Genomic DNA, 23,751 nt, shown 5'->3' on the forward strand with positions numbered 1-23,751 from the left:
AATCTCTAGTTTCAAGTCTTCTTCAATACAGCATGATGTTCATTTAGTAAATTATGGTCATTTAGAGTCAAACAGACCATAAAGCAGGGGACGCTTTAGGGGCGGGGCTACAAGGTGATTGACAGGTCGACACCAGAGACGTATATGCCGTCTCTACGTCACTCCTCCTCAGTCCTAATATGGCCGCTTCCTGTTCCAAGATGGCGACGGCCAAAACGTCAAACTCAAGTTTTGGAGCTGTAAAAGTTCACTAACGTTCCGTCCTCTCCTCCCACCTCAGTGCCGCTGACTCCAGCGAGGAACCTGCGGTTCTCCGACGTGGACCACAGCTCCTCCCGGCTCACGTGGGACTCCGCCTCCAGGAAGGCCAGCGGCTATCGCATCATGTACGTCATGACCGACGGCGTCCAGACCAACGAGGTGAGGGGATCTCAATCATATCGAATCATATCTCAAAAACAAAACCCGCTGAGGGGAAACTCTCAAACTCTCCCGCGCCTCCAGGTGGACGTCGGCCGCGTGACGACCTGGTTGCTGAGCAACCTGACCTCCATGACGGAGTACACGGTCGGCGTGTTCGCCGTCTACGACGAGGGCCAAGCCGAGGCCGCCACCGACAGCTTCACCACGAGTAGGACCGCCGGAGCGTCTCCAGTTTACCACGTTCTCCCCGTGGAACGGTGACTTGACTGTGTGTGTGTGTGTGTGTGTGTGTGTGTGTGTGTGTGTGTGTGTGTGTGTGTGTAGAGACCGTCCCGGACCCCGTGAATCTGAGGAGCAGTGACATCTCCACCGACAGCTTCAGGGTGTCGTGGCAACACCCGGCTTCTGACGTGGCGCTGTACCGACTCTCCTGGACGCCAACGGGCGGAGGAGAGAGTGACGAGGTGTGTGTGTGTGTGAGGGGGGTCCATGTGTGTGTGTGTGTGTGTGTGTGTTTATGCATGAACTCTCTTAAATATGTCCTTGAATCCTGGGTGGTCGTCCAGAATTCAATGAGTTATAATAAACGGTTTTAATTAAAGTAGTGTGATGACAGAGCTCACATTACTCAGCTGAGGGTCTCCAAGCTCCACAGACTCCTGTCTGGCTTCAGCTTCGAAGACCCCCTTACAGGAGTCTACTCTGGGGTTTTAAACCCTACACATTGGGCTCATTCGCCTCTCATTGGTTAGTTATACGCAGTGTTGGGGTAACGAGTTACAAAGTAACGGATTACAGTAACGATATTACTATTATAGGTAACGAAGTAAAGTAACGCATAACACTCAAAATATTGGTAACTACACTACTTTACTAGACCTCAGTAACGCGCTTTCCTGCGTTACCAAGACATTTTTACCGAAAAGTTCTCTTTTAGCGGCGCACGAGTCACACGACACTTCCTGCATGAACAGTAGCAACAAGCTGCTAGCTAGCGCTGCTGCTGCTGCTACTGCCCGCGACCCCTCTGCCCAAGTCGGGTGTCGAGCCTGGTCCCGCTACCTTCGGTGGTTTTCGGGGAGCTAGCAGAAGTTAACGGAGAGCTAGCGGAAGTTAGCGGGGAAGTGACAGAGCGCTAGCAGGAGCCCCAGCCGGCTACAGCAGGGAGCTAACGGGGACTCTGACCGAAGGTAATAGCGGCTCGTAACCCGACGTTTACGGTAGATTGTTCATGCAGGAAGTGTCGTGTGACTCGCGCGATTATTATTATTGGAAATTATATTAATTAATAATAATAAATTATTATTGAAAATTTTAAATAAAGTGATGAAAGGGCTGTGATGTTTGTCCATGTATCTTTGCAGTTAATTTGGACATTTACTTATAAAAAATGGAAAGTAAAGTAACTAGGAGTGAAGTTACTTTTCAAATGCAGTAACTAGTAAAGTAATCTAGTTACAATTTTCAGAAGTAACTAGTAACGTGTAACTAGTTACTTTTTCTGAGTAACTACCCCAACACTGGTTATACGGCATGCGATTGGCTAGTAGTCCCACAGGGGCGGAGTCTGTCTTTGGCGTAGGTTTTGAAGATGGCTCCATAACATTCCTGTTTTCCGGTACCTGAAGTCTTCATTCCGAATAGAAAAGGTTCTCTTAGATAGAAAAACATGGAACGACACAGTCCAGGCTGAAAAAAACACCTTTAACCTGTTGAGCCCACCACCACACCCTTTTATATCGGGAAAATCAAGAAAAAATCATGGTATAAATCCCCCCCCCAAAAAAAACAAACATGTTAGGTATCAAATTAAACATAAAAATCAGGGCTACAATAATATATATTCCCGATGTACAACCTCTAAACACAACTCAAACAATAAATAGGATTAGGGGTTAGGGTTATTAGGGTTAGGGTTAGGGCTTAAAGGGCTAAACACATTATTCGCCTTTGATTGGACGGCTGAAAAGGAGCTCCACGGATCCTCTTCTGATTGGATGCTTGTTTGTTAACGCGCCTGAGCGCCAGAAGAGTCCTCAGAACATCTCGCTCCTCTCACTCAAAGGTCCGTCCCTTTCCGGTTCAGGTTCTGGTGAACGGGATAATGAACAGCTACCTGATCAGAGGACTCCGCCCCCTCACCGAGTACGAGGTCCTCCTCGCCGCCGTCTACACCAACGAGGCGGAGAGCGACGAGGTCGTCCTCGTGGAGTCCACCGGTAAAGTCCAACGTTTTCTTTTCTTCTTCCTGAAGACAAACTCATCAAAAGGATTCGATGAATTGTTTTAATCAAATGTTTTTCATTTTCAGTCGAAAAGACGACCACCGTCGCTACGACGACCACCACCACAGCAAGTAAATAGTTCCCTCCTTCACTGAGTTTGTCGTCCATTAAATTGCTGACTAAATGTTTGCCGTTGATGAGACAATTGCGCATTAGGTATTACCACAAACGTATAGCAATGTGTATAACTGTGTAATGACCACAATGCAAAGTATGACTTTGACTCCAAGTGGAGCAGGTGCTTCAAATGTCCTTTTTGGATCTTCTCATGAAGAAAACGCTGTAGAATGGTTAAACTTGGTCCTTTCTTCTTCAAATTCACTGATAGTGTAGTTACACACACACACACACACACACACACACACACACACACACACACACACACACACACCTTTACCTGTACAGATGCAGCCACGGGGAGTTATTTATACTGGAAGATACTTGTTTTATTTAAGTCAGTCAAAATTGAAGAATTTTGACTGACTTCAAAGGCCCACTGCTTTGTTTCTGTGTGACCCAGAGGTTTGCTGACACGTTCACAAGAAACTTTAGGAGTTTTTATTTCTGGCAATACCTCATTCATGCAAATAGTCAGAAGCTACAGCCTTTTTAATTTGGGTCATTTTAGGCGCTTTTTGCTCCAAAATAGGGGGTGGGGGGAGTGGAAGAGTTAAAGTAAAACTGCTGACTGCTTCTGCATTAAAACATCCCTCTGCAGTATCAACAATAAATACATGAATACAGTTTAAAATGGGGGAAGGTGTTGGGTCGGAAGGGGGCTTGAAGGGGAAGAGTTAAAACTTTTACTTATTTCCTCCTTTCTACCGCTTCCTGATGTTCAACCTTTTAGCTGTAATAATAATATAAGCTATAAAATATGATATGATCAGTTTTCCCGCAGTGTGATTGCTAGTTCATGTATTTCCTCCCAGCGCCTCGTTACGGGTTCAGGAACATGAGGATCGATGAGGAGACCACCTTCAGCATGCGGGTGGCCTGGCAGCCCACGGACACCAGGAACGTCCAGAACTACCGGCTGAGCTTCGTCAGCGCCAAAGGAGACCGGGCAGAGGAGCAGGTAGACAGGGATCCTTCAGATCCAACAGTGTGGATGTGTTTTTGTGTTGGGATTTTCCAAAAATACCTCATTAAGACACCAAGACCTGTAGGCAAACCAGAGAAAAATCCATGCACCTGATTTGGTCTCAAAAGCTTTTTAACGTTTGCAGATTTATGCAAGAATTGCAATTTTCCGCCATTGGATTGCGAGCCCTTCTTCTCAGAAACCCCTTCATCATCGGCGTAGGAACGCCGTACACCCTGCGAACGCCCCGTGTCTCTCGTTTGTGGCTGTTCCCGAGGACGTGATTATTCAGTCGCAGCTTTCCAGTCAGACACAATTTATGCGACTCCGAGACCGCTGAGGGACTCCGGTATATGCAGAGATATTCAAAAACACCAATTTAGAAACGGGAGAAAAATAACACATTTACACCGCATGCAAAACACTGCCGTACCGCGTGTGATTATCATAAAGCCGGGATGCATGTTGGAGAGGGGAGAGTCGAGGTGACCAGAGTTTCCCTCGCCGACATTTAGCCGAACCTTTGAGCGTTATTCAGCCTCCATGAGGAACAGTAAGAAGGGTTCGTGCAGGTTGAAGGGCTTGAGGCCTTTTAAAAACAATCCACCCCAGGGGGGGCAGACTGAGTGATTGTTATAACTTTATTGAACACCATAAGTAGTAAACAAGTGAAATATATGGTTTGGTACATGAGAAAATTCAAATGTACCGCAATGCAAATTTTGGAGACCTCGCCTGAATGTTCTCTGTTCTAAACCCTCTCTAACTTTGTTCTGCTTCACTTTATCAAAGTCAACCTTTGCAAAGAGAATGTTCACATATTGAGCTATGATTTGGGTTAGAGAATGTTCACATATTGAGTTATGATTTGGTTTAGAGAATGTTCACATATTGTGCTATGATTTGGGTTAGAGAATGTTCACATATTGAGCTATGATTTGGGTTAGAGAATGTTCACATATTGAGCTATGATTTGGGTTAGAGAATGTTCACATATTGAGCTATGATTTGGGTTAGAGAATGTTCACATATTGAGCTATGATTTGGGTGAGAGAATGTTCACATATTGAGCTATGATTTGGGTTAGAGAATGTTCACATATTGTGTTATGATTTGGGTTAGAGAATGTTCACATATTGTGTATGATTTGGGTTAGAGAATGTTCACATATTGTGTTATGATTTGGGTTAGAGAATGTTCACATATTGAGCTATGATTTGGGTTAGAGAATGTTCACATATTAAGCTATGATTTGGGTTAGAGTTGGACCTTACAGCTGCATCATTTCAAAGAAATAATCATCCTGAAAGTGATTTTTGTATAGGTGGACCTGAAACCTTTTATTTTTTTTCTATGTCATCTTCATTTACTCTTAACCAGTAACATATAGACTGATATTTACACATCTGAACTAAATCTCACATGTGTACCTTTTATTATAACATCATCATTATTCAAATAGTGGTTGCAGAGATACACACTTTTTAGGGTATGACATTTCCGAGCAGAGGCCTAAAAATAGGTTGTTTTTTAAAAGCTTAAAACCGAACTGTCAGTACATTTTATCTTAATTATGATGCTTTATCTGCTCACCATCATCACATAGTTTGTCTTCTTGTATTAACAATAATTTAGCAATCAATACATCCTTGTTTCTTGTTGCATAGCAGAGTTTACCGTCGTGTCCGGTTAACAAGTGTCAAATATAAATATAATAATAATCCCTCATATTGACCGTCTGAGCTGACAGGTGTGTGTGTGTGAGGTTGTGTCGTTGTGTGTCTGCGGCGCCGGCCAGCGGTCCCACGTCGGCCTTCTTCATCCCGACGATGAAGAGCCAGCTGCTGGCGCCGGCGGCTCGTTAAATGAGATCTCTTATCAAAGCGTGAGCAGCTGTGCGCTCCGGTTGGCGATCCGTTCAGACGTCTGTCAGCTGGCAGAGAACTTCCTCTCAGGGTTCAAAGCAAGTTTCACTCGGCGGCTGACGAGGGACGGACAGCGGCCATTGTGAAGGATAGAAAAAAAGAAATGTGGAGAAAAAAAATCTGATAAAAAAAAGACTCATTTCCATGCGATTGATTTCTGGATCTCGCTTCATCTTCACTGATGGAATTCGGGCTCAAACTGTTAATAACTTTCGGCGGATGGAAAAAGTCAACTCTATATATATATATATATAGAATTTAATTAAATTAAGTCGTTTTTATGCAGCAAATCTCGTGCGAAGTGCTTTTCGGGCACGATTTAAAACATGTGTTTAACACATTAAAGCGGTTCTGAAACCAGACGACCACAATCTGCTACATTAACTTCTCTCGGCTTCCTCGTGACCTTTGACCCCTCCAGAGAAAGACAAAACATATTCACATCTACACCTGATGAATTATGTCAGATTTACCTCTTTTTGAGAACTATATTCCCTCCTTTTGTTCCTTTTTAAAAACCTTGAATGCAGTAATATCCAAACCAGTGCATGATGGACATATTAGAAAATACCTTCACCCGCGGCTTGAGAACCACCTTTGCAAAGTTGCGCCATATGTTTTTCTTGCAAGCCAATCATAGCAGGAGGAGGCTCTTAAAGAGACAGACGCTAACACGTAGCGGAGGGTGAATGCAGAGACGAGGCTCTTAAAGAGACAGACGCTAACACGTAGCGGAGGGTGAATGCAAAGGCGAGGCTCTTAAAGAGACAGACGCTAACACGTAGCAGAGGGTGAATGCAGAGACAAGGCTCTTAAAGAGACAGACGCTATAACGTAGCGGAGGGTGAATGCAGAGACGAGGCTCTAAAAGAGACAGACGCTATAACGTAGCGGAGGGTGAATGCAAAGGCGAGGCTCTTAAAGAGACAGACGCTAACACTTAGCAGAGGGTGAATGCAGAGACGAGGCTCTTAAAGAGACAGACGCTAACACGTAGCAGAGGGTGAATGCAGAGACGAGGCTCTTAAAGAGACAGACGCTAACACGTAGCGGAGGGTGAATGCAAAGGCGAGGCTCTTAAAGAGACAGACGCTAACACGTAGCAGAGGGTGAATGCAGAGACAAGGCTCTTAAAGGGACAGGCGCTACACTTAACAGAGGGTGAATGCAGAGACGATGCTCTTAAAGGGATAGGCGCTAAAACATAGCAGAGAGTGAACGCAGGTATATTCAGAAAATGATGTGGTTTCTTTTAAACATTAAAGCATGCAAACATGTTGTAGTAGAAACACAAAATAAAAGGTTTAATATTTAAGGTTTTCGAAAGTCCAACTTTTTACGTTCGTTCTTTGAGCCTTTTTTAATTTCGTCCTCTGTTCGAGCGGTCTGGAGTTCTTCTCATTGCCGTCGTCACACAGTTGGATTTCCGCGTCTCTTCGCTGCTTTTAAACCTGAATCTCTCCCTCCAGCTGCTCCACATTAGAACCTCCAATCACATTTACCTGAAAAGAAACTCCCACTGTCATCTCCCGTATCTTTCACATACGTTGCTGTACATTTTGTGGTCGCCTATAATCAAATTTGAGATAATTAAATACAGACATTGTCTATCAGGAGTCTTGAGTGTCTTGTCGTGAGAAACCTGCAGAAGACGATCGACGTCTCTGCATCTTCATCCGGATGTTTATCCTCTCAAGCTTTGGAACATTCCCCCGTCCGGTTCAGTGTCCGTGTTTCTCTGCAGCAGCAGACAGTTCACCGATGAACCTGATGAAGCACCAGCTGCTCGTTAGCCGGAAGAACGGCAGGAAGTCAGTCAGAGACGAGCCGCTGAACGCGGAGCAGCGACGGGAGGTGGTGGAGACCAAACAGGGAGCTAAAAGACGAGGATGTTGGACTTAAATTCATCAAAACATGGACGTGCAAATCTCCACATCCACTTTATAAGGTCATAGGCACCTTGTTTTGGAGTTATTCTGCCCCCTATTGGTCAAAAGAAGGACTTCTGCAGCTTCTGAGCCCACCCCTGTCCATGCGGATGTCTTTGGGAGTTACTGGTGGTGCGTCGCTGTGGGGCGTCTCGCCTCTGCAGCCATCTGTCCTCACGCAGCTGTCGATGCTGCATTCAGTGACGCTCCGTTATTTCCCCCGCGCTGCTTCATTCGGCGTCCAATAAAGAGAAGCCGCGGGGCATCGAGTGAAAACGCGTGTAAACGGAGTTTCGGCTGTTATTGCTCGGCAACAAACACGTTGATCGGCGGGTAAAAGGGCCATCGAGGGGAAATAAAAAAAAGTTTGAGTTTTTCCTTCTGCCACAGATTGTCTGTAGTTTTTACTACTCTGGAAACGTTAAAGTTTTGTACCAAACACACTCCTGCTTGATGACCTTTGACCTCTTTCCAGCAGTGTTTGGATGCGTTTTTGCTGTCTGTTGGATTGTAGAAGCTGCAACACACACAGCGTCCTGTTTCCTGCCCTGAGAAAAACAAATGAGACACGCTGTGTGTGTGTGTGTGTGTGTGTGTGTGTGTGTGATCTTCACACATAACTCGTCACGTAACAAGCGTGTGCTCACCTGAAAGGTTGAGCAGAAGAGATGTAAAAAAATATGAGAGACGACTGACATTTCAGACTCATATCCGCCCCCCAAAAAAAATACTTTTTGGATATCTGCAGAAATGACCAGGGAGCCGTTGTAGAAGAAGGAAGAGTGTCGCCTACATTCAGTCCAGAGTCCGTAAACAGGAAGTAAATTTTAGTCTATTTGATTGTAAATGTGACCATTGTGATAATAAAACATACTTTAGTTCATTAGCTGTAATATAAACATTGTATTTAATACGTAGAATAACCGTTAAACAGTGATATTTGATCAGACAGTCTCAGACCATGGGGGTCCCTTGAGTTAGCAGGGTCTGTTTAGAAATGTGGATTATTAGATATTATGGATTAAACTGCAGTGGTCTCATATGAGAGGGATAAAGTTTGGTTTCCCTGCTTCTGTTTGGCCTCAGCAGCGTGCAGCTTAGCTAATATCTCATATTCATTACTATTCACTGTTTAAGTAGTCGACTTTAATATTCGCCCATCACCTGCAGTTTTACCTTCAAGTCTTGTATCTCCAGCAAACTCTCAGATGGATCCAATTTAATATTCTGGGCCTCCGTCGGAACCAGATTGGGTTTGTGAATCCCATAAATACTTTATGAAACCATGTTTGCATGAGAGAGAAGGAGTGCAGCTTCAAGGCGGTTTCTGCCGGCAGTTTTAGAGACTTGCTGCCTTTTTCATCATACTGGGCTGAAATTGATTTGTCAAGGCCTGCAGTGTTTGTCTGGCTTACACGTCAGAGAACGAGTACTTTTCTTTTTTTGGGGGGTGTCGAGGTTTTGCGGACGGAGCGAGACTGTACATGCTCAGAATGCAAACCAGGCTGACAGACAGACGGAGAGAGGAGCTCAGGAATGAAGAGGCTGAACACAAAAGGTTCATCCAACAAGGATACAACATTTACTCAAAGAAAACGTCAAAAAAAAACGTAAAAAAAAACATCACAAAATGTCAGAAAAAATGTCCAAACGTCCATTTTATAGATGATAAAGCAGAATATTGTCAGTAAACAACTCTCAGTTAAACAGGGTTACCATAGGGTTTGGTGATATTGCGATAAATAGTCAAAAAAACATCAAGAAAACATCAAGAAAACTTGAAAAAACTGTTTTTACAACATCCAAACGTCCACTTTATAGAAGACGGAAGCAGATTATTGGTTGTAAACAGTATTCAGTTAAACAGGGTTTGGTGATATTCCAATAAATAGTGTTTTCTGTGATGACTGAGATCTCTCATGGGATTTTGGGTAACGTGAGATGCAAGAATGTTAATTAACTTTCCTCATTTGTTCACAAAAGGTTCAAAGAACAAGAATAGCAACGTTTACGCTGGAGGTAAAAAAAAAAAAAAACGTAAAAGAAAACGTCAAGAAAACGTGAAAAAACGCAAAAATGTCAAAAAACGTCAAGAAAACATCAAGAAACTTGAAAAAAAAGTTTTAAAAACGTCCAAATGTCCATTTTATAGATGATGAAAGCAGATTATTGGTTGTAAACAGTATTCAGTTCAACAGGGTTTGGTGATATTACAATAAATAATGTTTACGGTGATGACTGAGATCTCTCAGGGGATTGTGGGTAACGTGAGATGCAAGAATGTGAAATAACTTTCCTCGTTTGTTCACAAAAGGTTCAAACAACGAGAATAGCAACGTTTACACTGGAGGTGAAAAAAACCTGTAAAAGAAACGTAAAAAGAACGTCAAAAAAAAAACTTAAAAAAACTCAAAAGTGTCAAGAAAACATCAAGAAAACTTGAAAAAATTTCAAAAAACTTTAAACAAAAGGTTCAAACAACGAGAATAGCAACGTTTACTCTGAAGGTAAAAAAAAACGTAAATAAAAGCGCCAATAGAACGCCAAAAAAACTTTAAAAAATGTCCACAAAACGTTAAAAAAAAAAATTATATTACAATAAATACGGTTTACGGGGAGCGACAAGTCCGTGATGAAAGGTGGTCAGGAGGAGAGCTAGCAACGTTAGCCGCTATGAGCTAACGGCTAACGCCAGTGCAGGTGACTGAGTTACATCACGGTAGATCCACATACGGGCAGCAACTAAAGATTACTTTCATCGTCTGACGGTTTTATTCACAAGAAATCAAGTTTGACGTCTTCAAACTGCTGGTTTTGCTCCACCAGCGGTCCAAACATATTCAGTTTCAGTAACTTAAACCCAGAGCAAATCCTCCGTTAGCAAGCTGGAAACAGGGAGCTAATCAACCTCATTTCTAATCTAATTGAGTTTCAGCTCTGCTTGATATCTCACTAAATATCTTATTAACATTCACCCACTGTGAGAGGAAGAAGAGAGAGAGAAGGAAACACATGATGCTATGAGTCAATAAGTGATTATCACTGATGAATAGCATCAGACGTAGAGAAACAAAGAGTTGGAAGCCGAGATGAAGAAGCAGACTGGCTTCCACCTGGCGGATGAGTCATGGATCAGTTTGAACAAAGAGGGTGAGGAGGGAACCTCCATTAACCGCCCGATGCCGCCCTGAAAGCTTCATTGGCTCATTTATTCTCTTCTATTTTCATTCAAGAATCGGAGGCGCGTCATAAAGAGTCTCACAGACATTGCCGCTTATTATTTTGTGATCGTGAGATTGTGATATTTCTGCTTTAGTGTTGTTTTTCTGAGTAAACTTGAGCCCAGTGGAAGTCCTTATTAAAGAGATCAGCATGCGTTTCCCCCGCAGGGTGGCGGGAAAACATCCGACTGTCCTGCTGTGTGTGTGTGTGTGTGTGTGTGTGTGTGTGTGTGTGTGTGTGTGTGTGTGTGTGTGTGTGTGTGTGTGTGTGTGTGTGCTGCAACATTAATTCAAGAAATGAGAGCGACGTAAAAACAAATGAATAATGACATTTTATTTTAATCCAAACAATTTTAAAATCACAAGTGTTGATCCTTCAGAAGAAGAAACACAAACTGCATCAGGATGAAATCCCAAACTAACATGATGATTTTCACGTCACTTTAAAATAACTCTTTGTTGAGGTTTGGCTTCACCCAGGACTCGGACGCTGCTCTCCTGGGTGAAAGTCCTGTGTTTGTTTGACCACGTCCAGCTTGTGTTTGATGCTGTCGCTGTTTTAAAATACATAACTTGACTTCCTCCTTTACATATCAAACAAAATCAACAATGTAGGACACATAAGGGGGGGAGTTAACATTTGTCATGACGTTCAGGATTATATGTGTGTGTGAATACACACCTGATGCTCCAATACCTCTGTATATAAACATATATAGATGCATTTAAAGACACACGTCCATACTTATACATGCCTGTAACTGTATGCATCTTCACGCACACACACATAGTTGTGTACTTGCATGCACAAATATGAGAATCTCCCAGTACCTGCTCAGTCAACTAGCTGCATGCTAAGCTAGGCCAGAAAGTCCTTTAATTGAAACCAACCTATTTTTAGGCCTTTGCTCGAAAATTGCGTACCCAAACTAAAACAGGTGAATCTCTGCAACAACTAGAGTTATTTGAATAATGTTGGTGTTATAATAACAGAGTATAATGTGAGTTGTGTGTTCAGATGTAAATATCAGTCTATATGTTACTGGTTATGAGTAAATGAAGAAGTGAATATCTGCCGTAGAGCCCATTTGGGCTCCACAGTTCTCAAGGGGTTAAGAATCAGAAGCAATGAAAGGCAACCTGATGCCTGAGGCCAGCGCTGAATGTGTTGCATCTCATGTGTTCTGCTCCCAGAGGACGGTTCCCACGGGTCAGAACAGCCTGGTTCTGCAGCCGCTGCTGTCGGACACCGAGTACAAAGTCTCCATCACACCGGTTTACGCCGACGGCGACGGACCGGCGGCGGCGAGGACGGGACGAACGCGTGAGTCACGTCCGCTTTGATCCGATTGCTTTTTCATTTGTTTAGTTTATTTTCATCATCAACTCATACGTCTGTATTTGATGTTAGTTAACCTGTTGGGGTCTTGCGAAAACAAAAACTGTTGTAATATTAATTTTTCATTTGCACACACACACCCCATGAAGCTTGGTCTGTAGTATGAAGTCATTCCTCTGTCACATTCTATCTCAGTCCCTCAGACAACACTTCTACTCAAACAAACATAATACCAAATTTGGTATCAGACATTTATTTACATGCATCTGTCATTTTATTCATATATTCCACTGCTTTTGTGAACCTAATACCTTTGGTAGACCAATTTCCATCACCTGAGTACCTGAGTAAAGTTATGTTTACACAAGAGATATGAAGATTTTTTTTTAAATTGAACTTAAATTTTTCATCTTTAGGGACATATTATCAATTTACACCTGTGCCTTATGACAATAGTGCCTCATTATATAGAGAGATGAGATTGTTCTGCAATTTTAGATGTAACACATGGGTATGTATCACATATGCAAGTGCCTATGAAAAGTGAATTTAAGAAATTATGTAAAATCGAGAAAAAGGCCTCGCTTATTTGTTCAGCATGTTGAACATAAGGCCGATCCTCTCTCTCTCTTTGCTCTGTTTTTGGTCTCCACCGCCTCCTGAGGACGATATCCGTCTTTCTAGCGGCTAAAAGCTCCACTGCGTTGACCAGCTGGTCTCCAGCTGAGTCTGCTGCTGGACGGTGGCTTTTTACTGGGGTTGTTTGTGAGAACGGGAAAGAAATAGTCAGTAGAGACACAAAGAATGAAGCTAAGAGGAAAATAATGGAAATAATGGACCGACGTCCACCAGGTGTGTTTGTGTGAAACCCTCACTTCATTCTATATGACCTAAACCTTCATCTCCCTGAAGCAAACATTTGCTATTCAAGCAGAACCGAGACTTGTTAGCTCTTCATTTTGTACAAAATGTAGCCGGACTGTTTGCCAGAGGGAGCGTCATCCATCTTGGCACCAACATAAGTGAAGAGGATTAAACTCTATCAGGAAGTATCAACCCCCGAAGACACAAAGGGGGTGGACAGCCTGTTAATTTAAGATCTCTCATTATTATTGTATTAGGTTTGATCATGTGGGCGGAAAAAAAAAGGGCCTTTTTCAGAATAACAAACATGTTCAGATGAAAGTGAGATGCTGAAGGTTACAGTGAGTCACATTGCAAGTGAGATTCATCCTTCTGAGCGGGTGAAAGTCTGGTTGTGAAAATTGGGGGAAACTCGGCTGTCATTTTCTTTATGATTGTGAGGAAAATACTTTGTGATTGCATCAACCTCCAACCCAAAAAACACCCCGATAAAGCAGCGCCTCTATTGACTGGTAAATCTATGAAGTCTCAGGTGCTTCCTTTCCGCACTCCACCAAACATCCGTCTCCGCGGAGCTCATTACACTCGGCGCAATTTGAGTTGAACATAGATCGGAACCCGTCCCGGTGGCTCGATGCTCCACATCCATTTTCTTTACCGCGGAGCTGGAGACAGAAATATGTGGGAAAGTTTCTTCCTTTTCCTGTTAAACGTGACTGATAGCCGTTGTGAGCGCTGCGGCGGCGGCTAATGGTTCTCTCTGCTGATGAGTTACATTACGGGATCAAACGCTCGGCTTTCAGCAAAATTCCCGCCATTCGTCTTTTCAGCATCACGCGCATTAGCTCGCGCTAACGACGTTAGCTGGCGTTTTTTTAAATGATGATGAATGGTTCCCGTTAGCTGGTGAGGGATGAGATGATCGCCCAGAGAGGAGCGACAGGGAATGCAGAGAGGTTGGGGGGTGATTGTGTTTATTTTCTTCAGCGAAGATAGATGATGTGACAGAGGGAGCCGGTATAATCTGGGGATTTGAACCCTAGAGGGACAGGAGGGAACGCCGAGGGAGGCGTAACAGCAAATGTATAGGCGAGCATGATTGGGTTTTTCTCCTCAAACTGAAGATAGATCATGTGACCAAGGAGCCAGAATGATAATCTGAGGGTCTGAGCCACTGAGGGATGAGGGGATCGCTCAGAATGCAGAGACGATGACGGAGGGTTGAGCGGCCGAAGGAAGACGAGAACACATGATGTGGCGCATGAACGTGGCATTGGAATGATATTCTCTCTCTGAGTGGAGGCAGAGATCAGAGCCAGAAGAGGGTTTTATTCATTCCTTTAGAGGCGTTTTAATGTGGAGATTTAAAGCAATGAAGCGATCAAAAACACTCGCCGGCTCGAGGAAGTCCAGTTTCCCCCGGAGCTGAAGCGAATAGGAAGAAAATTAGTTTTGTGATGAATTCGGGTTGAGAGTTAAAAAGAAAAGCCCTCAACGCTACTTCACAAAGAACGGAGATGAAAATGGTTTGTGGCGAAAACAGTTTCTCCGGTTCTGAAAAGTAAAGCGCCTTAAAGCTGCATTCTCTCTCCTGACCACCAGGGGGCGACTCCTCTGGTTGTATAGAAGTCTATGCTTCATGTGTTAAAGCTGCATTCTCTCTCCTGACCACCAGGGGGCGACTCCTCTGGTTGTATAGAAGTCTATGCTTCATGTGTTAAAGCTTCATTCTTTCTCCTGACCACCAGGGGGCGACTCCTCTGGTTGTATAGAAGTCTATGCTTCATGTGTTAAAGCTGCATTCTCTCTCCTGACCACCAGGGGGCGACTCCTCTGGTTGTATAGAAGTCTATGCTTCATGTGTTAAAGCTTCATTCTTTCTCCTGACCACCAGGGGGCGACTCCTCTGGTTGTATAGAAGTCTATGCTTCATGTGTTAAAGCTGCATTCTCTCGAGAGTTCGCAGCGAGAGTTCAGAGCATGATGCATGATGGGGGATCTGTGGCTGAACGTAGAGAGCGATTGGCTTTCTAACGGCAGGAGCGCCGGTGTGATCTGGAGGTTTTCTCGTTAGCGTTTTAAACGAGCAGCCGAGCGGCCGGCTTCAGGGGGCGTCGACCTGAAAGAGGCTCACGGGTCTTCAGAGGGTTGTTGGGTCTATCGAGTTGTGATGGGCTGGACATCTAATCCAGTATCGACTCGTCTACGACCATTACTTCTGATAAAGTCGTGTCGCCGATGACTCTTCTGGGTTTAATCTCTCTCTGTCTCCCTCTCTCTCTCTCTCTCTCTCTCTCTCCCTCTCTCTCTCTCTCTCTCTCTCTCTCTCTCTCCCTCTGAGATTCCATGACTTGTTATCAAATGTTATCCTCCTCTCGCTTCCTCATTATCTTCCTCTCTCTGAATCGTTTCTGTGTGATGACGGTTTCCTTTCATCATTCCAGCACGCAGGGAATTACATATCTGCAAAGTATTAATTAATAGATTTTTTTATTTATTTTTATTCAATTTACTTCACATCAGTTATGTTATGTTTCTTTTTCTTCATCTCTCTTCCCGTCGCCACTTCCTGTCTCGCCCTCGTCTCTTTTTCTTTTTCCTTATAATTTGTTTAATCCATGCAGTTTGCAGTCCAGATGGAGGTCACTTGTTACATTTCTTTATTCTTTAAAAACACCGACGCAGCATTAAGTAGGTCATGTGTTCGCCCCATCATTCATGTGTTCGCGCCCCATCATTCATGTGTTCGCGCCCCATCATTCATGTGTTCGCGCCCCATCATTCATGTGTTCACGCCCCATCATTCATGTGTTCACGCCCCATCATTCATGTGTTCGCGCCCCATCATTCATGTGTTCACGCCCCATCATTCATGTGTTCGCGCCCCATCATTCATGTGTTCACGCCCCATCATTCATGTGTTCGCGCCCCATCATTCATGTGTTCACGCCCCATCATTCATGTGTTCGCGCCCCATCATTCATGTGTTCACGCCCCATCATTCATGTGTTCGCGCCCCATCATTCATGTGTTCACGCCCCATCATTCATGTGTTCGCGCCCCATCATTCATGTGTTCGCGCCCCATCATTCATGTGTTCTCGCCCCATCATTCATGTGTTCGCGCCCCATCATTCATGTGTTCGCGCCCCATCATTCATGTGTTCGCGCCCCATCATTCATGTGTTCGCGCCCCATCATTCATGTGTTCGCCCCATCATTCATGTGTTCGCGCCCCATCATTCATGTGTTCACGCCCCATCATTCATGTGTTCACGCCCCATCATTCATGTGTTCGCGCCCCATCATTCATGTGTTCACGCCCCATCATTCATGTGTTCGCGCCCCATCATTCATGTGTTCACGCCCCATCATTCATGTGTTCACGCCCCATCATTCATGTGTTCTCTCTCTTTTGCTCAGTTCCCCTCTCGGCCCCGAGGAACCTGCGCGTATCGGAGGAGTGGTACAACCGCTTCAGGATCAGCTGGGACGTCCCACCCTCGCCCACCATGGGCTACCGGGTCGTGTACCAGCCCGTGTCCGGTAACACACACACACACACACACACACACACACACACACACACACACACACACACACGGAGACATCATGGAGATGATCAGCTTATAGAGGAAGACGAAGAACTCGAGCAGCTTCAGTTAATCTGAGTTCTGAGACTCTAAATACTGACGAGTCCAAACACACAGAACCAACAGAACGCACAGAACCGTTGTCGGTCCTTTTCCACTGGGTGGTTGTGTTGCCCCTCCTCTGACGCCCCCCCCCCCCCCCCTGCAGCTCCGGGCCCGGCCCTGGAGACCTTCGTGGGGGAAGACGTGAGCACCATGCTGATCGTCAACCTGCTGAGCGGGACGGAGTACAGCGTGAAGGTCATCGCCTCGTACACCACGGGGTCCAGCGACGCTCTGGCAGGGAGGGCCAAGACCTGTACGTACTATATGTATATATATATATATGAAATATATATAAAAGAACTAGTACTGACTGTAGCTACTGTAGTTGTGTCATCTGTGTATATATATATATATATATATATATATATATATATATATATATATATATATATATATATATATATAAAGATGCTTTAATATCGAATGTGATATGTATTTATGTTATTGAACATTTATTAAATAACTATTTTTACAGGATTTTTTTTTCTGGTAAAAAGTGGATCGCTCTTTTTCGGGTAAGCTGTACGGTGGAGGTTTTAAAACACCTGCTCACTAGTAAAGTTACTCAATGTAGTATTTGTGTGTGTGTGTGTGTGTGTGTGTGTGTGTGTGTGTGTGTGTGTGTGTGTGTCGCACACGTTGTAACTCTGTAAATAACTCACGTCCAGCTGGCTTTAACAGAACCATGTGATTGTGAGCACGGTGGTTGTGGTTCAACCAGTGACGCGGTGCAGCTTTAAACCGCTTCATCAGCGCTTTTTTTTTTTTTTTTTACGAGTTCAGAAGTCAAAATATCCGAATGTGGTCAAAGATGTTTTTTTCCTGCGCTCCGTTTACGACTACGAGACACAAACGTTGAGGACGTCGTGGTGGAAATGATGTGCGGCTTGGTTTAGTAGAAACAACCGAACATGACTTCATGACATCACCGTCTTCATGAGCTGAAGAGTTTAAACAAACTGAACCGTGTGTTCCATTTTGGTCATGAGGCTCAATGAGTTCCTCAGTTTTTAGTCATATACATTATTGTGTTGTTAGAGGATTATAGAAAAGCCACAGTGCCGCATCAGGTCTTGTGTGTTCAGAGTTCAGGGAGAATCATCCAGAATATTAATATACTCTGTGTTCGTGTTTTTGAAACATTATCTAATACTCTGTCAGTATCCAGATGTGAAGGAGTACGTGCTTTCATTGCATTACAGGTTAAGAAAAGAAACCATCTTGTATTTGCCCCCTGCAGTGTACCTGGGGGTGACCAACCTGAGTGCGTACCAGGTGAGGATGAGCAGCATCTGCGGCCAGTGGCAGCCTCACCGCCACGCCAGCAGCTACCGGGTGGCCATGGAGTCTCTGCTCAGTGAGTACCGACCTGCACTCTGCAAACATCCACACATCCTCCGTGTGGCGTTCAGGTACGCAGCCTTTCATCCAGACGGCTGTGTTCTCTGGACTGCAGCGTGTTGCACTTTTTTTGGGGAGGTAAATATGCACAAAAGCAGCGAGAAACCCAGAGGAAGACTTCCAGACAGATCGTGGCAAACAAGCACTTTTGCACTGAAGTTGCAGGCGGCGTGCGTTAGGCGTGTGTTAAGCGTGGGTTAAGCGTGTGTTAAGCGTGCGTTAAGCGTGTGTTAAGTGTGGGTTAAGCGTGCGTTAAGCGTGTGTTAAGTGTGGGTTAAGCGTGCGTTAAGCGTGTGTTAAGTGTGGGTTAAGTGTGCTTTAAGCGTGTGTTAAGTGTGGGTTAAGCGTGCGTTAAGCGTGTGTTAAGTGTGCTTTAAGCGTGGGTTAAGCGTGCGTTAAGGGTGGGTTAAGCGTGGGTTAAGCGTGGGTTAAGCGTGCGTTAAGTGTGCTTTAAGCGTGGGTTAAGCGTGCGTAAAGCGTGTGTTAAGTGTGGGTTAAGCGTGCGTTAAGCGTGTGTTAAGTGTGGGTTAAGCGTGCGTTAAGCGTGCGTTAAGCGTGTGTTAAGTGTGCTTTTAGCGTGGGTTAAGCGTGCGTTAAGCGTGGGTTAAGCGTGCGTTAAGCGTGTGTTAAGTGTGGGTTAAGCGTGCGTTAAGCGTGTGTTAAGTGTGGGTTAAGCGTGCGTTAAGCGTGTGTTAAGTGTGGGTTAAGCGTGCGTTAAGCGTGTGTTAAGTGTGGGTTAAGCGTGCGTTAAGCGTGTGTTACGTGTGGGTTAAGCGTGCGTTAAGCGTGTGTTAAGCGTGTGTTAAGTGTGCTTTAAGCGTGGGTTAAGCGTGGGTTAAGCGTGCGTTAAGCGTGCGTTAAGTGTGCGTTAAGTGTGGGTTAAGTGTGCTTTAAGCGTGCGTTAAGCGTGCGTTAAGCGTGGGTTAAGTGTGTGTTAAGCATGGGTTAAGCGTGCGTTAAGTGTGCGTTAAGCGTGTGTTAAGCGTGGGTTAAGCGTGCGTTAAGCGTCCGTTAAGCGTGGGTTAAGCGTGTGTTAAGCGTGTGTTAAGCGTCCGTTAAGCGTGGGTTAAGCGTGGGTTAAGCGTGTGTTAAGCGTGTGTTAAGCGTCCGTTAAGCGTGGGTTAAGCGTGGGTTAAGCGTGTGTTAAGCGTGTGTTAAGCGTCCGTTAAGCGCGCGTTAAGCGTGCGTTAAGCGTGCGTTAAGCGTGGGTTAAGCGTGCGTTAAGCGTGCGTTAAGCGTGTGTTAAGCGTGCGTTAAGCGTGCGTTAAGCGTGCGTTAAGCGTGCGTTAAGCGTGCGTTAAGCGTGCGTTAAGCGTGGGTTAAGCGTGCGTTAAGCGTGCGTTAAGCGTGCGTTAAGCGTGCGTTAAGCGTGGGTTAAGCGTGTGTTAAGCGTGCGTTAAGCGTGCGTTAAGCGTGCGTTAAGCGTGGGTTAAGCGTGCGTGCATCGTCTCAAACAAATGAATTGGACCAGCACCACTTGAACCTCTAATCTTCGTGCTTCACTGGACCTTTTGGTCTTCAGGGACGAAGCCTTGATTCTCTCACTTCTCCCCACACATGCACACATGCACTCATGCACTCCTCTCCTGACACATTATCGGCTCTCTGGTGGAGTTCCTGGTCTCTGAATGTTACAGTGGGACGCGTTTCCCATCCATCTCCCATGCTGCATATCTGTGTTGTGGGAGTTTGAGGGGTGCTGAAGAATTCACCGATTGAAGAAAACCGATGAAAGCATGTTTGTATGCGTTCATCGGTGGGAGTTTCAGAATGCAGAGAGAGACGACAGAGACGTTGTTGTGTCGCGTCTGAAAGGTCCTGACATTAACATCTGCTGCGTGCGGTTAAACACCGGACAGAAGACAAAAGGTCGCATTAAAGCTGTCGGGGAGATTCAGTCGTCACGGTGACGGCGGTGATTACGCCCGGTTGTCTGTTCTGGCGGCCGAGCCTCAAAGAGAACAGAACCTATGCTTACAGAGGGAGGTCCTTCATCATCACGGCTTCATCCACAACAAAACAAGTGCTCCTCCTTGAAGTCCATTGCATTGTGGGTAGATGGCTGCTGTCTGCATGAGGCGCCGGATGTTTTCCGGGGAAGACGCTCGCCGGGTTTGTGTCTCAGAAGGAAATCCAATCAAATTTATCAGAACTCAAAACATACAACTTATTATCCGACGTATGAAACTACAGACTCCATATCTGTACACACTGTAAGACGTGGCGGCATCTAGTGGTGAGGTTGCAGATTGCAACTGAAACTCCTCCCAGTGAGCTTGAACCTTTTAAAAGTCCGTCTGCAGAGCCAGTGCTTGTTGTGTCTAAAGCAACGGGACACAAGACCTCCTCTATCAGGGGATTAAACACTAAGGAACACACACTCAACTCATATTCATGTTACACACTGGCCCTTTAAGCCTTCATTCTTCAAGTCAGGTCTCACCGGTTCTCCTTTGGAGCCGATGTGTCAGCTGATGAATGAGTCGGCCTTTTATCAAATATCAGACATCAGTCATTCAACCTGGAAGAGACTTCCTGAGAGATGGAGACGTGTTTGTGTTGGTTTGATTTGCTCGCTGAGAGAAAACGTGAATAATTTTAGTTTGCGACGTCTTTAAATGAACAGAATTATTGATTCATATCTTAATACAAGTGTCCCTTGTTGTTCTTTGTCATCCATGTGGAGCGCTTCCCCCGTTACTTTAAACACATTTAAACGTGTTGAGCGACATGAACCCCGTCCTCAGATGAGCTGCAGACTCTTTATTAAAGCTTTCATGAGATGACTGGATGCGTATTCGTCTCCCTCCTCAGCACCGAGTCGCCCTCAGAGAGCAAAGTCATTGTTCTGGGTTCTGACTCCCAGCAGCCAGCGGGGCTCCGAGCCGACAGCAGTCATTTCAAGTATTTTCCCTCGTTTGTTTGAAACTGATAAACACAAAATATAAAAAACACCTGAAACAACAGACGTTGGGACTCGGCGCCTCCTCGGAGAGCGAGATGGACTTTTAATGCAGCCGGCGTCCCCAAGCGGAGCTCTAATGGCCGCTCTTCATCACCTTCAGGCCGTCATTAACGGCACGCCGCTCTGCACACGGCACGCCGCTCTGGGAGGATTCACGCTGCAGCTGCTGAGGAAACGCGTTCGCTTCAGGAAGAGAGAGGCGATGAGAAGTCGTCCTGCTTTTGGTGTTTGATGGGTGATAAAAAAACAACAATAAAGAGAAGATAAAAGTTATTGTTTTATTCAAATGAACGGAGATAATAAACGTCTCGTTTCTTCACAACATTTTGATCTAAACTGCAGAGAAATGTCAAGAATTAAGATGCAAATATAAATAAGAGAATCCTAATAAAACAAATATGGTTCCAACAAACTCATGTGAATTAAATCTGTGTTTTGAATTAGTTTCATTAGTATTATAAATATAAATAATATATTATAAAATAGTATTTCTTCCTTCAGAAATTGTCAAACACTGAAAATGAATTCAGTGTCAGTCATTTTTTTGTATTTATTCATATTATTGTTTTGAATATTGTTTCCAGATGTTTGGGTTGAAACAACAATGACTCCAATATTGAGAATATTTCCGGTGCGTATCAAAATGGCTCATATGCGGATGCTTTCTCTTCTAGATTTGTATGAAATCCTTATGAGAAGAAGGAAAAATCCCCACATTGGATATGAATTACATAAATAATCTGTCATGTTTTGCTATGACCTGAACGCCGGCTGCCTTCGTGTAAATGCACAGAGTGAGTTTGTGTTTTTATTCGCTTCTTTATTACGTTCGTCTGGAGGGGATGCCAAATGGTGCAGAGGAGCAAAATCACTGGCGTGTATTTTAGCTTTTTTCTTTTTGCTGAATTATCTCTCAGGATGTCATTAAATGTCGTCTGCGTCGCTGTAGCAGACATTTAGATGCAGACACGAGACTCATCCTGCATTCATGTGTTACGGTAAAAGCATTTCATGTTGCAGCCCTGCAGCATTTAAATCATTTCATGTGTTAAACTTCGGCCTCAGGAGCTAACGCATCACAACGTTCCACCTGAAGTCGTTGTGCGTTTTGGTGGGAATGTTTTTTCCTTCTTCCTCGAAACGTGTGCGACAGGTTGCCAGCAGACTCCGACCGCCGGAGAGAACAAACACGACAAACACGCGTTGATTACTTCAGTTATTGGATTTGCTTCGTCACTTCCTCCTGTGAAAAAGGCAAAAACACAAAGTGACAAAAACACCTCGAGGGACGTTTGAAACGAGAGAAAGAGAAAAGTGAAAACAATGGAAGTGAACGAAAAGCTGATGGTCATCATTAACCACGAGCAGAACGCACATTATGGGATGGACCCGACAGATCCACCATTTTTGTTGAAGCGTGAAATCCTCGGCAGAAAACACCAGACTCCATTTGTCACGTGGCTTCTGATAACGGTGAAGAGACAAACAGGGTTTAAACACACGGGGAAGGTGATTGGACACAGGGGGAAACAATCAGGGACAGGGCAGACAATCACAGGGACAGGGCAGACAATCACAGGGGCAGGGCAGACAATCACAGGGGCAGGGCAGACAATCACAGGGGCAGGGTAGACAATCACAGGGACAGGGCAGACAATCACAGGGGTAGGGCAGACAATCACAGGGGCAGGGCAGACAATCACAGGGGCAGGGCAGACAATCACAGGGGCAGGGCAGACAATCACAGGGGCAGGGACAGGGCAGACAATCACAGGGACAAGGCAGACAATCACAGGGGCAGGAAGTGCAGGGAAACAGACACAAGAGACACAGACTTCAAAATAAAACAGGAAACAAGACAAACTCAAACATGGCACCATTGACACAAACTGTAATTTGACTGTGAAAAGATTCCCTTAATTTAAGATCGACGGAAACAAAATGAAACTCTCTGAACCCCGTCTCGGTTACACTTTGCTCTCCTCAAACAATCACAGAATAAACTCTTAATCCCCCAGATGAGAAGAGAAAATATTACTTTTGTTCATTTCCCAGCTGCCCCTCTGATGTCTGATCTCCTCTCCGGATGTGTTCACACCTCACGCAGTGGAAGAATTAAGGGGTTTATTTAAATTAAAATAGAGTCGTGATTGTTGGGGAAAAAAGTGTAAAAGACATGAACCAAGACTTTAATGAGTTTTATTTAGTTTCTATCAAGTTTGGATAAAGTGTGTTTTAGAATGACTGTTTTTGTCAATGGAGTCTGGCGTATTTGGCGAGAGCGATAGAGCTGCTGTTGACAAAGCTTTCTTTAACCTTTAAGTACCCAGCATGCCCAAATCAGACAATGTTTTGCCATAAAATAAGTACTTTTCCATTTTTGAACTGAATGACACAGTGTTTTGACTGAAACTACTTCCTAACATGCCAATGCTTTGTTTTTATTGTGATGTATGTTGCAGATTTCGATTCATTAGGTCCTAATCCTTCCAAAAAGGTGTCTTATTAGTCTGTGTTGTTGTTAAGGTCCTGAACCATGCAGTTTGAAAAACTCGGGACCGCTCGAGGAGGCATTTTCATATCATGCTGGATGTTCATAGTTATGATCAAAATATTAAA

At 44.5% G+C, this 23,751-nt stretch overlaps 1 protein-coding gene across 1 annotated transcript in view; it reads left to right on the top strand.

The window, feature by feature from the left end:
- Positions 1 to 23,751, top strand: part of LOC306749183 (collagen alpha-1(XIV) chain-like) — a gene marked incomplete at its 5' end in the record, with an annotated part of 129,888 nt that overhangs the window by 63,588 nt on the left and 42,549 nt on the right. Inside the window, 10 exons of the mRNA XM_079232444.1 lie at positions 281 to 420; positions 505 to 631; positions 748 to 887; positions 2,510 to 2,642; positions 2,735 to 2,779; positions 3,641 to 3,786; positions 12,061 to 12,190; positions 16,492 to 16,614; positions 16,870 to 17,019; positions 18,007 to 18,123. Coding sequence (XP_079088570.1) covers positions 281 to 420; positions 505 to 631; positions 748 to 887; positions 2,510 to 2,642; positions 2,735 to 2,779; positions 3,641 to 3,786; positions 12,061 to 12,190; positions 16,492 to 16,614; positions 16,870 to 17,019; positions 18,007 to 18,123 — 1,251 coding nt within the window. The remainder of the gene's footprint in view (positions 1 to 280; positions 421 to 504; positions 632 to 747; positions 888 to 2,509; positions 2,643 to 2,734; positions 2,780 to 3,640; positions 3,787 to 12,060; positions 12,191 to 16,491; positions 16,615 to 16,869; positions 17,020 to 18,006; positions 18,124 to 23,751) is intronic.

Source organism: Taurulus bubalis (genome assembly GCF_910589615.1).
Source record: "Taurulus bubalis genome assembly, chromosome: 16".
Lineage (NCBI taxonomy): Eukaryota > Metazoa > Chordata > Actinopteri > Perciformes > Cottidae > Taurulus > Taurulus bubalis.